This window comes from Dromaius novaehollandiae, chromosome 1 (assembly GCF_036370855.1).
Source record: "Dromaius novaehollandiae isolate bDroNov1 chromosome 1, bDroNov1.hap1, whole genome shotgun sequence".
Classification (NCBI taxonomy): Eukaryota; Metazoa; Chordata; class Aves; order Casuariiformes; family Dromaiidae; genus Dromaius; species Dromaius novaehollandiae.
The window spans coordinates 52282153-52296716 of record NC_088098.1 but is presented as its reverse complement, the minus strand read 5'-3'; the positions used below and the strand labels follow the sequence as shown (position 1 = coordinate 52296716).

The 14564-nt window shown below is 41.4% G+C and overlaps 1 protein-coding gene across 1 annotated transcript in view; it reads left to right on the top strand.

Moving 5' to 3' along the window:
• EP300 (E1A binding protein p300) overlaps window positions 1–14564 on the top strand; it is a 67208-nt gene that overhangs the window by 33683 nt on the left and 18961 nt on the right. The window contains exons 7-19 of the mRNA XM_026101594.2: window positions 232–325; window positions 1082–1216; window positions 1736–1853; window positions 2466–2640; window positions 4967–5044; window positions 5776–5885; window positions 6405–6560; window positions 7676–8116; window positions 8631–8819; window positions 9539–9695; window positions 10264–10382; window positions 11579–11818; window positions 12415–12503. Coding sequence (XP_025957379.1) covers window positions 232–325; window positions 1082–1216; window positions 1736–1853; window positions 2466–2640; window positions 4967–5044; window positions 5776–5885; window positions 6405–6560; window positions 7676–8116; window positions 8631–8819; window positions 9539–9695; window positions 10264–10382; window positions 11579–11818; window positions 12415–12503 — 2101 coding nt within the window. The remainder of the gene's footprint in view (window positions 1–231; window positions 326–1081; window positions 1217–1735; window positions 1854–2465; window positions 2641–4966; window positions 5045–5775; window positions 5886–6404; window positions 6561–7675; window positions 8117–8630; window positions 8820–9538; window positions 9696–10263; window positions 10383–11578; window positions 11819–12414; window positions 12504–14564) is intronic.

The following is a 14564-nucleotide window of genomic DNA, read 5'->3' as shown; positions in this document are numbered from 1 at the left end:
AGATGCTTAGAAGAGTAATGTGCTGTGATGCTTCACTTGAAGATCGCCAGTGTTGTGCCTCATCAACTTCTCAGTTGGTAAAACGAAGAGGGTAAAGAGAGCAAAGGGTAATTAAATTCCCTCTACAGAAGTAAGGTACTGCAAAGTCTAGACCCTTGTTATTTCTGAACAATTACTGATTTTGTGTACTAGTTTGGTTCTCTTTAAAACACTTATCCTTTTGTTTTCTAGGTGTAAATCCAATGGGAGTGAATGGAGGAGTAGGGGTTCAAACCCCTAATCTGCTGCCTGACTCAATGTTACATTCAACCATGAATTCCCAAAAGTAAGTTCATGCATTCTTTGCACCCAAGTGATTTTATTGAGCGGCAAGTGCCGATCATTGTCATCGATGAATGATCATGCTGGAGGGGAGGAGGATGTATGTTAAGCGTATTCTCATTCTCATCTTGGGAGGGATTTAACTGAGGCTTGCTGCTAAGGGCAGTTGGAAGAGAAGCCTCACTACTGGAGTATCTTTGTTCTTATCCATTTCACAGGTTTTGGTGTCCATTTTAATTTTGTATCTCAGTGCTTGCAAACAGATTTTCTTAGGCCATAAAGGTTACAAACACTAGCTGATTCAGTATCTGTGCAGATCTGAAGCCCCACTGTGTTTACTAATCATGATGTCATACCACAAGCCTGCCATTACTCTGCTGTGGGACTGAGGGGCAGGTTATTCAGCGAGATGTGAGAGCAGTCCTTGTGCTTAACAGGATCGTGGCACTTTCTGCATGAACAGGGGAATAAATTTGATTCCTATCTCTCCCTTCAGATTTTGTAGCTTTTGTGCCAGTTTTCCGAATCCTTGGGTAGGTCAGCATGTAGTATTTCACAGCCGTGTCTCATTCTGAGGTGGATATGTTGTTTTGGTCTTTGTGCAGCTTTTTCTGCAGAGTTCATCCATTGATTAGGGACTGGCTGAGATAGTGCCTTGGCCTGATGTTATTCTAAAAGAGGCTGTGACTGGGAGATGTAACTGTAAGATGAGTGACCTTGGGCTGGACTTTCACTCCTCGTATTCTTACTCTTTTTGAAGTGCTATGATGAGTGAAAGTGCCAGTGTTGCCAGTTTGGGGGCCATGCCAACAGCTCAACCATCCAATACTGGAATTCGAAAGCAGTGGCACGAAGACATTACTCAGGATCTCCGAAATCATCTTGTTCATAAATTGTGAGTAGCTAATACCAAAACCTCCTGTTAGATGACTTGCAGCCTGTGTCCGCCTCTGTGTGTGTGTCCGCCTCTGTGTGTGTGTCCGCCTCTGTGTGTGTGTCCGCCTCTGTGTGTGTGTCCGCCTCTGTGTGTGTGTCCGCCTCTGTGTGTGTGTCCGCCTCTGTTGCCCAAGGAAGTCCATCTACCAAAACCAAGGGGCCATGGTGTGAGTTTTACGAGAGTTATTGAGAAGGGAAGGCAGAAGCATGAAAGACGATATGTTCTTCCTTTCCTTGTCTTTAATGGAGCCACCTGTGCTGGCTTGGGGCTGGGCCTGTGCTGGTTTGGGGCTGTCCTATCGGGAAGTGTCCCGCTTTACGTTGAGGCCATCCCTGTGGGGAGTGTGTCTCCGGGGAAGAGGAGCAGCCTCTTGCTCTGCCAGAAGACTTGCTCCCTGCTTTGTTTTTGAAACACTTGTGCTCGTGCCCATGTCGTGGTTTGGAGCCGTCCTAACCGCTTGCCTGCTTTTGTCTTCAGAGTGCAAGCCATATTTCCTACTCCTGACCCTGCAGCACTGAAGGATCGGCGTATGGAGAACCTGGTGGCATATGCTCGGAAAGTGGAAGGAGATATGTATGAATCGGCAAATAGCAGGGTGAGAGGCCATCACCTGTCCCCTCCCCTCCCCTGGGCTTCTGCTTTGCTTCCCTTGAGAAGAGTTTGTGTGGGGCTTTGTGGGAGGAGTGCAGAAATATAAACTGAAGGGTTTCTGTGGGAATGATGCTGTGGTTGGGGAGGAGGAGAAGAGAAAAGTGTAGCTGAGAGTGGCAGGCTGAGGAAGAGCATGTTCAGGGGTGTTGTAAAAGGGGTTGCTGGTTCGGGCCCAGAAGGCAGGCAGCTGCAGGCTTGTGCATGGGCGTGCCAGGAGTGGGGACGGTGTCTGTGCTGGTGTGCTGTGCCCGAGACTCCTCAGGGTGTCCTGAAGGCAGCGTGAAGCTCTTCACTGTGGTTCTCTCTAAGGAGTGTTGGACACAAGAAGCAAAACTTCCAGAGGTGCCCTAATGGTTGTTCTAGAAATGCCCTGAACAGTGCCCGTTTTCACCCCCCGATCTCCCCGGCAGCCCCTGGCAAGGGAGAGCCACCCCCACCCCACTTAAAAAGTGTGCGTGGAAGGATGTTTCGCGGCCCAGGCTTTGATCACTGTGCTGGTTGCCTTTGCTTGTTTTATGTCTTGTCTGCTCTCCTGACTTGTGTTCCTGCCCAACAGGCAGAGTACTACCACTTGCTAGCTGAGAAGATCTATAAGATTCAGAAGGAATTAGAAGAAAAACGAAGGACCAGGCTGCAGAAGCAAAACATGATACCAAATGCACCGGGCATGCCGCAGGCTCCCATGAATCAAGGGCCCAGCATGGGACAGCCCCAGCCAGGGATGTCTGCAAGTAAGAAGGGTTGGGTTACTTACTACTTGATGCAGGGTAATTGCGTGCTGTCATTTTGGTAGGCTGGTGACTGTTTCCCCCTTATTTCACAGGTACCTTTGTAAAATTACAGTCTGCCAAAAGTTAAACAGAAGTTGTGTTTTCTAATTTCTTCTGTTTGCTTTTTGGTTTGCTCAGCTGTTTTACCCCTATTCCCTTTTCAAAGGACAGTCTCATGAAAATATGATCAAGAGTTACAAGTCTGTAAATATTTTTTTCTTCAAAGTGGCTGCCTTCCCCAGTGCTGATGACCGGAGTGAAGCCTATGATGGTTGTTGTTTTCTTACCAAATATGCATACCTGGGTTGTTCAGAGTTAAGCAGAACTTGTTTATACTTTTTGTTCAGAAGTACCTGCAAAATCTTTGCCTTGCTTTTGTGTTAGCTAGTGACAGTGTAAGATGTGAAAGAGTTCAGTCTTAAGAGCTAATTGAAATGTCATAGACCTTTGCACTTGCTTTGGGGGTAGGGAGAATGGAGTTTAAGTTGCATCCTTAACACTGTAGAACTTCAGTCTTGTTAATGTACCTCTAGAATTAATTCAATTAAAGGTAACTTTATTTAATACAAAAGAAATGAATTTTTGTAATGCTTGGTTGTGCAGTGTTTGAAATTATCACAGCTCTTAATGTTGTTGCTAAGCAAAGAGTACCATGAGTTGGAGTGCTTAGGTGTTCGTGCCTTTCAAAGTTCAGGTAGTGGTTGTTGCATGCCACATTTGTTTTTTGGACAAATGACCTTTACAGCATGTAGTAAAAAACACCTTTCAGCTTTTTTCTATGTAACAGTGTTCTCTTTCACAGTAGTTCTGTTCTTTGAATTCACCCTCTTACTGCTAGCTTATTATTAGGCTCCCTTCTAACCAGGCATTAGTACATTAGAATAAAATTGATTTTGATGGCGAGAACCTAATGATCAAAACTAATGCTGCTAAAGATTGTAGTGTCTCTTTACAGGCACCCTGCACACGTTAGAAAGCGATGAGGCACTGTAGGCTATCTCAGGTATTTGGTATGTTTTATCTGGGTAAGAGGTAGAACAGAACACTAATTATTGCAGGTGATATTTCTAGTTAAAAAATCAGAGGGACATCCTTTGACATTGTAATCTCACTTTTCCAGTTGATGAAGTCCTTTAATTGAAATACAGGATTTTAATCTATACATTCCTCTAAGTAAAATGGCATCCTTGTGCTCTGTGGTTTAACTGCAAGAGCACTAATATTTTTTTTCTCCCCATTTATTTGAATCAAAATCTACTTTAGAATGAACTTTGTGTCTCAGAGTCTGGATTGAGAGCTCTGGATACTGAGATAGTTTCTTTCTTAAAAATGAATGCAACAGCTCTATGAATGTTTTTCCAGAGCAGTGCCTTTCCCTCCCCCTCCCCCATGTGACTGACTGTCCTGAGAGCCTTCCTCTCGGAAGAAAAGGATTTTCTCCTTGGTTTTTTCAGTCCTGGATATTCTGAGATTCTTTACAGTCAAGAACTGAGTTAAGACATCCCATGTGAACAGATGAATAGCTATTGATGACATTGTAATGGGTCATGTAAAAAGATGGTCATGATTGTCATTAGTCAACTGAGAGGCAAAACTTTCCTGTTTTTTTTTTTTTCTAAAAACCCAGAACCGTCCACTAACTCCAGAATTACATTTAAAGAAGCTTAATCTTAGGGTTTTTTCTTCCTTTTAAATATGAATGCATCTTGGTAAATCCAGTTCTAATTTCAAGCATGAAAAGACCCAGAAGTAAAAGCTTTTAAGATTGGTGCTTTGAATTTATTTGCTGTAACCTCTGTAGAAAGTTGATCTTCAGTAGTAAGTGTGACGCTTTGGTTATCTATGAGGTATTCCAGTAGTTCTCAAACTTCAGACCCTTGATAAACCTTCAGTTGAACCATATAGTTTTCATAGTGTTTTCAGACTGGAAGTGTGATAAGTGTAGGGTGGTCTGTAGTCATTTTTGATGGTTTGGAATGTTTGTGAAATGCTGAGTTTGTTGTTGTAGCTTGATAACATAGTTCATAGTTGACCTCAACTTCTGAAAGCTGTCTCTCAGTTGGCGGATTTTTTTTGTCAACGGGGCATGCTCATATTTTCATGGAAGTTTGGTGGGGTTTTTGTTTGGTTGGTTTTTTTTGCTTCATGCTTCAAGGATTCTGATATTTAAGTGTTTAAAGTTACTGCATTGTAATAAAACATTATAAAAAAGATGTTAAAATGCTTAGTGGATAAAACCTGGCAGTCTTCTAAATGCCATAACCTTATTCCAATGTCCTTTTTCTAGATGGTCCTCTTCCTGACCCAACCCTGATACGTGCCAGTGTGCCAAACCAGATGATGAATCGCATGCAGACACAGCCAGGTAATCATCTGAAGAAAATGTGCTATTCTGTGAAGGAATTGGGCAACTCTTGCTGAAGTGTTGTAGCCTGAGTTTCACCTGCTGTTTTCCCATTCGATTAAGAAAATAGATTATATCTATATTGTATAATATATGCACAAGTGTATATATTTTATTAGCATTTCATGCTGCTCTTGGGAATTTAAGAGCTTTTTGTTAGGGAACTTGCTTTGTTAGATGAAGAGGTTGATGCTTTTGAAAGTGCTGTTCATGTGAGCGTAGAATGGTGGAGTCAATCAAATAAATATGGTGGGCCTAGTCATCTTAGAGGAGGGACACCTCTGTGGCAGTTGAAATATGCTGAGAACCTTCACATATTCAAGAAATATTTTGGCTAAAGTACAAGGTGCTTTAGGGAAGTCTGTGAAGATTTACAGCCTGGAATTCAATAAGTGAACTTCTAATATGTAGCTGAGATAATGCAAGCCACCTAAAACTGTAGGCAGAAGCACGTTTTTCAGGAAAAAAGACTAGCATGTGTTCTGAAGGAGCGTGGTAGCCTGGACGCTATAATTGTTCCATGTAACTGATTGTAAAGGGTATTTCCATTACAATATTGCATGCTCAAAAATTGGTTGATAGAAAATGAAATTGAGAAGGAACTGACAGCATTTCTTCTCCAAACATTGAATGGTACCCAAAGGAGAATTCAGGCCTTTGTTTATAAGTCTTTTTTTGGTGTAAACGTGCAGGAATGAATCAGTTTGGCCAGATGAATATGCAGCTGTCATCAATGGGACCCCGGCAAACCCCTCCTCTTCAGCACCCTGGACAGCTAAGCCAGGCTGGGGCCATGAACCAGGTCAGTGTGCGTTGCCTTTCGGCCGGTGCCAGCTCACAGGTTTGCTCCCATTGCCTGTGATTGCCTTGTGGGTGGGGGGAAGGAAAAGGGGGGGGGGGGAAAAACATTCATTCTTCATTCTGTAAACCTTTTGGCCAATCCTTTTGCATCACCATTGGGAGATTTGTCTGGTGTATGGTCAGCCTTTAGAACTCTGTGGTAGGGAATGACTGCCTTGTCTAAAAAATTAAGACTGTGGGGTTTTTATGCTGTCACATCCTTAAAACAAGAAACAAAGATAAACCTTGAGCCATAGTTGCAATCTGAAAGTAGTATTATTTTTCTTAGTTGACTAATCAGAATCATAATTTCTCTCTTTTGAGAGGAACTTTAAGAGGCTTTCCATATTGTGTCGTACAGAAAAGTGGCAGGCATCAGTTTCTGCAACAAGAGAAATACTTCTTGTAAAATGTTATGGAGGTGTACATACATGGTGTGAAATGAGTTCCTTTTTTCTTTTTTCTTTTTCCTCTTCGACAGATGGGATTTTCTTCACGTATGCAACAGCCAGGAGTTGGCCAGCCTTCTGGTCAGAATCAGTTTCTACAACAAAACCAGTTCCCTGCTTCTTCCCCAGGAATGAACACAGCAAGCATGCCTATGACCCAGCCTGGCAATCAGACACCAGTTTCTCAAGTAGGTTTCTTATTTATGGAAAGTGGTATCACTGGGCTCTGTCATACACAGGTTTCGTTGTTCAGTTTGTAATGATGGAGAACTTGTTTTCTCAAGATGCTGGTAGAACTTTAGTCATACGAATTCATTTATTGAGCTCCCACATTTTACTGGAGGTAGCTTTGGGAATGGCAAGAGTGGAAACACTGCTAGCTTGTTCTCAGGCTTAGTTTTCTTCAGTGTGACACAGGATTTTTGTTTTGGAGTTTGTTTTCTTGGAGGAAAGAAGAATTTGTTACTCAGCATACAGCAATTCAGTATTTTTTATTGAACAGTGAAGCAGCAGTGTGTGGGAATTTAAGAGATGATGGGAGAATAAGTCATAAAAAGGCATGTCCAGTTAGGACCATCAAATGTGTGTTGCTAACTTACTGTTTGGAAAGGTGGAGGTTATCATCACTAGTGAAGATCGGAGGTTATCATCACTAGTGAAGATCGGAGGTTATCTTCTGGTAATTTTCTTTCTGTCCTTCCACCTTAGAACTTTTCATGCCAGGAAGAAGTAGGGAACATCAGTTTGATTCTTGTTGATGCTCCCTGTTAGTTTGCAGGAGAGATTATTGCAGTGACAGCTTTCTTCCTGATCAATCCCAAATCTTCTGTGATCTCATAATAGTACAGTTGCAGCTGTACTTATTTTTGATGATGAGAAATTCAGTTTCTAGTTTTGGGGTGGGGAGCAAGGGAACGGTTCGTTTCTCAGTGCCTTTGAATGCTTTTTTCACTGTGGGGCTTTGCCCTATGTTCATGATGTACAAATTTACAGTTTCTGAAAGAAATTTTTTTGCAAACTGTAAGTATAGGTGTAGCAGACGTAGCACTCTAGAATATTAGTTATTGTGTTGAAGATTCTCTTTTAGATCTGAAAAAGCTGTAAAGCGGCTTTATGTTCATGTCGAACAAGCCTAAATTGAATAGCCCATTTCTCCTTTTGAAATGGAGTTTAAAAAAAAAATAGTAGTTTGTGTTGCACTTTTTAGAAGTATGCCAGTAATTGTGGAAAAGCAGCAATTTAGCAATAATTTTTCCTCTTTTCTATTTCAAGTCATTGCAAATGTCTACTTGTTTTCCCACAGGCACAAATGACCAGCTCTTCCTGTCCTGTGAATTCTCCTGCAATGGCTCCAGGTTCTCAAGGGAGCCATATTCACTGCCCACCTCTTCCACAGCCTCCCATGCACAGAAATTCTCCTTCGCCTGTACCAAGTCGAACCCCGACACCTCACCAAACACCCCCTAGCTTGGGATCACAACAACAGCAGGCGGTGGCAGCTGCCACCACTGCCCCCACCCCTACTCCTCAGGCAATGCCACCGGGACCGCAGTCTCAAACTATGCACCCCCCTCAAAGGCAGACTCCAACACCTCCACAGGCACAGCTGCCTCCACAAGTCCAGCCTCCAGTTCCAGTTACCCCTTCTGCAGAGCAACAGCAGCAGCCCCTGTCACAGCAGAGCACGACTGCATCTGTTCCGACACCAACAGCACCACTGCAGCCTCAGCACCCCACAACACCTGTAAGAAAATAGTTTAATTGTGCTTTCCCTGCAAATCACTAGGTGTAAGGTTTAATTTTCCATAAGAGTCTTTATTTTTGTGCAAGTCTGAAGATAGCTCCCAGGATGTTTAATATCAAAATAACTTCTGGGAAGGGACCTTTTTGTCTGTAGATCATCTGGCATTTCCATGCAGGAATTACTTTGCAGAATTGTAGCACATGTTTTGACATTCACTGTGAAACATGAATGAGGCCCTCAGTAATTCAGTTATGTTTGCATACGCAGAACAGTGGTGTACAATAGAGAATATGTAGTTATCTATATACTAGGCCTTTCAGTGCATGTTTCTGTTGCATGTTCTCTCTGTGATTGGAGTTGTGAAGCAGTGCATTCTTCAGGTGAAGCAAGTGGGAGGACTGGAGTGCACTTAAACTTGGGGGAAGTATGGAATAGATAAAACGTAGCTCAGAATGGAGAAACATAATAGGTTCATTAAAAGCCCGTTTGTAATGAGTGTGGATTTTTTTCTCAGCTTTCACAACCAGCCGTAAGCATTGATGGGCAGGTGTCCAACCCCCCATCCACCAGCAGCACAGAGGTGAACTCTCAGCAGACTGCTCCAGAGCAGCAGCAGCCACCTTTGCAGGAAGTGAAAATGGATATTAAAACAGATGAAGGGGAACCAGAACAGGCAGAGTTGCAGATGGAGGAGAAATCTGAGGTGAGATTGGCCAGTTGTTAGGTGGAATATCTTTTGTATCCAGTGCTGCTAGATACTCTCTGCTCTGTGCGAGCAGCTCAAGGAGAGCTGTAGATGATACCTGCTGCTGCTGTTTGGATCTATCATCTCCCCTACCTCTTCCCAAAGAAGTTATCTGTCTTGTGAAATGGTGGGTTGCAGCCAGTAGACTGACTGTACTGGTTTCCTGGGTTGGCCATAATAAGGACCGTGATAATGTGGCTGCAGCTGTGAGGCTTTTTGATAAATGTTTGCTAATGTAAGAGAATGCTTAGATCAGTCCTTTGAATGTTACTGGCAGCTGTTATCATGGGCGTATACATGACTGGCTGCTCCACTGGACTCTGACATCTTGTCACTGATGATAGCCAGAAGTGTGGCTGCCCCGTCATGCTGGCAGCCCCAGCACAGGAGAGATGGTCAGATCTGACTGAAGAGCTGGATGGGTACCTATGTGTCTACTTGCAGCTCAGCACTGATTAGCAGCCCTTCACTGCTACTACTGTGCAATCTAGCTGGTGTTTAAAGATAGGTTTTAGCACATCTGTTCAAGTTGTAGATGCAGTTTTGATTACAGAGTAGATATCCTTAGTCCTAGGGAAGAGTGGTAGGCAGGACAGCAGATAGGTGTAAAGGACAGAAATGTAGATGGGTGACTCTGTAGGAGACTAGTAAGTGACAAGCTCTAATCCACTTTCCAGGTTAAAGTGGAACCGGTGGTGGAGGAATGTAAACCAGACCCAATGGAACAAGAAGAGAAGAAGTCAGAAGTGAAGACTGAAATACCAGAGGGGGAAGAGAGACCGACTACTCCAGCTACTCAGTCCTCTCCAGCAGCTGGGCAGTCTAAGAAAAAAAGTAAGCAGGAATGCTATTCTGACTAAAATTCACTGTATCTCCACAGAGAAAACTGTGGAGAAAAATGAGCTTTTTTCATTGTTACTCAGTAGGCTTATATGGGTTCTTCTTTGTGGCTCTTGGACAAAATTGTCTAATAATACATATGCTCTTAACTGACCCTGGTAAGTTCTTTAAGGCCTTCGTATTAGACAGTAAGCATTAGTACAACTGTCAATAAAATAGAGATTGGAGATACTTTTCAGTTAATTTTCTAGACAAGTTCATTCTCTTGACATCAGAGGGGATGCATTCAAAATGTAAATTGACTCTGTTAAATTTACTGGTATCATTCTGTGCTGAAACAAGATCCTTTTCAATATGTTGACACTCTCCTTGTGGAGGATATTAAAAGGATCATCTGGACACAAAACGTTGCAGGGTGTAAGCAAGCCGTGCTAAGTATCTTAAATCCATTGTAGTCTTTTTCATAGAAGTAGTCTTTTTTTATAGAACTCACCTTTTTCAAGGGATTTCTTCCTTATAGGTGTTTCTGCTGCCTTACTTATGTTGATTGTTTTTTCAAAAGTTTTCAAGCCAGAAGAGTTGCGGCAGGCGCTTATGCCAACACTGGAGGCACTTTATCGTCAGGATCCGGAGTCTCTTCCATTTCGACAGCCTGTGGATCCCCAACTGCTAGGAATTCCTGTGAGTGTCTTAGCAAGATACTTTCCTGGCTTTCACTCAGAACTGCTACCTTTCTGACATATCTGTTTGAAGACAGCTTAAGTCTGTCTTATTCCCATTTTTATATTAATGCATTTGAAGAGGTTAACTTAGGCAATGGCGCATACAGTATCTGAGTCAGAAGTTTATTTTCTAAGGTTGGTTGATTCTGGGTTTCTTTTGAAAAATGAGCAGGCATACCATACGATGAAGTGATTGCCAACAGATCCTAGTGCTGTGTGGGTTTTTTTATGGATGTTGCTTCATGTTGTGATGCTTCTGTTGCTGAATTCCGTAGGTGTTTCTTGTCATATATAAAACTTCATTGAACTAACTTCACTGGGAAATTGGATCATTAAAAAAAAAAAAAATCATTTAATGATTAAGCTGTTAGCAAAGAGACTGCTCAGCTTCTAGTTTTTGTTTTCTGCTTGTTTTAAAATAGTCTTCAGAAGTTGCTATCCTTCAAAGATCTGTGTTTTAAACAATCTGGATTGAATGTACAAGGATACTATGTATACATCATATGTATGCATAGATATCCTACTTAGATGTTTTCAGCAACAATTTTTGCCTGAAATTTTTTAGGGTAAAAACTGCAAGAATTTAAAGCCTGCTGTATTGTTCTAAGCAGGCATATGTATTTCTAATACTCTTAAGCAAGCTCACAACTGGTTATCAGATTTGGAGGGCTTTCTTAGGAGGAAGAGAAGAGGTCCTGAGGAGGGCAAGGGGGACTGAAAAGAGGCATTCTTTAGATAAAAAGTTTGTAGGAGAAGACATGACATCTTTTATCAGTTTAATGAAGTATATTGTTTTTTATTATTAGTTTGGCTGATCTGCTTAAGAGTCTCTCTAACATTCTTGCATATATCCTCAAATCAGCTACAATACTCTCATTTCCTCCTTTCTGTGAAACTTCTGTTGACTAGTGTTAGAGTGGCTTCATTTCCTCAACAGTAGAAGAGCAACAGAGCCTGAAAAATAAAGGAATAATTAAAAGGAAGTATTAGGAAGTGATGTGGTATCGCTTAAAGGTTTCATTGCATGTCACAAGGAGTTTGACAATCGAGTCATGGAAGAACCTGTTTTTCTTGATGTATTGCAGAATGCTGTTTTGCTGTTGTGTCACAACATAGTTCTGTATTAGCGTCTTGATACACTGCTTATTCTTGCAGGATTATTTTGACATAGTGAAGAACCCCATGGACCTTTCTACTATCAAGAGGAAGCTAGACACAGGACAGTATCAGGAACCATGGCAATATGTAGATGACATCTGGCTCATGTTCAATAATGCCTGGCTCTATAACCGCAAAACGTCCAGGGTGTACAAATACTGTTCCAAACTGGCAGAGGTGTTTGAGCAAGAGATTGACCCGGTTATGCAGAGCCTTGGTTATTGCTGTGGAAGAAAGGTAAGGAGAAAACACTTTTAGTCTGCAGCTTGCTTCCTGATACGGGGGGGGGAGGGAATGTTGCAGTTCGTAACTTTTGTGTCAAATTCTGAAAGTGTACCTAGGATTTAGGAATCTCAAGTATTCTGTTCTAATGTGGGGTTTTCTGTGTTTTTTTGTTGTCTTTATCCTTTAATTCTATCTGTTGCTTAAATCATCTATTTGTAAGTCCTGGAATAGAAACTTCAGTATCTTGAAGTCTTGCTTTGCTTTCGATTAGGGTAAACCAGTTTTTTGTTGGAAATAAGACAGATATGTTTCTGTTAATTGCAGAAAAAGTGCTCTCAATTTCTGTGTGTGTTGAAACTATCTGTGTTTCCATTGTCCTTTTTTGACATGCTTTTCCTCTTTGGAGAAAAGCTAGCTTGAAAATAACAGCCCACTGAAGGGTGTTGTGTGGGGGTTTTTTATGACTCTAGCACTTCATGCTCGTGCTGTATTGTGAGATCTGTGCACAGAATGAGATGCTAATGATCACTGTCTGGGTCACACTCTCTTTCTTTAGAGAGTGAGTAAAAACGTGTATGAGTACTAAGATGACCTGTTCCTCTTTGCAGTTGGAGTTCTCGCCACAGACTTTGTGTTGCTATGGCAAACAGCTATGCACAATCCCTCGAGATGCCACTTATTACAGTTACCAAAACAGGTAAGGAAAACTCGCTTGGTGCAGTTTTGTGCATGCTGCAATCAATCTGTTAAAGGCATGCATGTATACAGATGTACACCCTCTTTATATGTGCACTCCTCTAGGTCACAAGACAAAAACTTGCTGGAAGTGCCCTCGAATAGCTTACCTTGTGCGTTAATAAGTTCTTTCTACAAAAGCTCGCTGCAGTCTTTGCTCTTCCTGTTTTGTTTGCAGAAATGTGTGCTGTTTACTAGATTTTTATCCTGCAGTTGAATAAATCTTCAGTTATCTAGGTGTCATATATACAAAAGCCTGTTGTCTTTGCTCCGTACCATACAGCTGTATTTTTCATGGAGAACATTTCTGACTTAGCTATACAGCGAGTACATTAAGCTCATAATATATATTATACTCGGCAAGTCTTTCTGTTTTTCTAATGTTTACACTGAAGAACATGCCAATTTTTTCTTTTTGTGGTGCAAATCTTCACTGGGGATTTGTATGTTCAGATCTTGTGTAGATTGATTCTTTCTTTTTCTCCCTAAGTTCCCTTAAGGGAGTTGTCTTACAGTGGCTGTCAGTAGCTGCGTAAAGTGTTGACACTTCTACAGCTCTTTTGACTAATCTTTTTGACCTGTGGTTTATTAAAGGATTTAAACCTATTTGACTTCTGAGAGAAGGCACCTTTTTACTATTGGGAGTGGGAGTTGGTGGAAAGGGAGAGAAACAAGGAAATACATGCTTTAACACTCCCATGTCCCCTGGCTTGTCACCAGAATGCATCTGTTAAAGCAGAGAGCTAGTTACCTCCAAGCTATGTCACCTTCATCGATTTAGTTCCTGCTTTGTGTTTTATCCAGCATCTTTCAAAAAGGAAAAAAAAGGCTTTTACCTGAAATCAAGAAGATTTTGCAAAACTGGCAGTTCATTAAGCACCTGGTCAGGTGAAAGCACTGAAGAACTACAGGAGTTGTATCTTAACTTTTTTAGGCTTCATGAAGGTTTATAGTAGTGAGTGGAAGCATTCAGAAGTGAAGAAGTGGAAAATAAGTTTGTTGTATCCCATAAAAATTATTGTAAATTTGGGCTTGCATAACTTAGAGCACTTTACATCATGAGTCAGTATTTTCCACTCACATTTATCCATTGGTCAGCACCAGATGGATTGAAAGAATATTATTCCAAAACCTGACAGGCTTCCATGTTTTCAAACATTCGCTGGTAATGTTTGTGGAGAAAAAAGAAAAGTGCATGCATGTGATCTGTAAATTATATTATGTTTACATGCGCATACATATCTGTAGATGGATTTATAAAATTACTGAAGTACCACTGTTCCATATGTTATTAGATGAAGACTGGGAGAGAGGCTTAGCTGACCTGTCTTCCTAGCTTAGCAGCTGCTATAGTGTCAGTTCGTGTTGCTTTATAATAAACTGTTGCAACTTGTTTGAATTTTCTTTTCTTAAATGTTTTCTGCACACAATTAATGTGCTGTAGTAATGGAGAGGTCATAATTTCAATACACTTTTGAGGGCTATGGTAGAATCTGGAATGACTCATTATTTCATTCAAGTGTAAATGACATCTTTCTCTGTAGTGTTTGCTGTATTGATACCTGGACTGTTCTATGCTCATGAACTGCACTATGACAGAATCATATCAATGTAGAGTGCTGTGTGTGCAGTTAATGTTAGGCATTTACTTAACATGCAGTTTTACAGTTTGAAATTAACGGATGAAAGTTTTTGAGGAAAGATTTTATTGTTCTTTAAGATTCTGATGTTTAGCTTTCCCTTTCAACTGGGGGAGAATCCTGTGGCCTTTCAGCATTTGTACATTTAAGATGGAAAACTCCCCCTCTTCCCTTCCTGAACGTTTTCCTGCCAACAGAATTGCTACACTGATATGCAAGTCAGAGTAGTAGTTCTCCTTCCTTCTGCTCTTTCCCCTTTCTCATTTTAATTCTTTGCTGTACATGGCATGGATTATTAAAATGAGGGTATGGGTATGCTAAAATGAAATACTCTTTGGTGGTTTAATTTGCTATAATCATTTGCTGTTTGTGAACCCATTTGA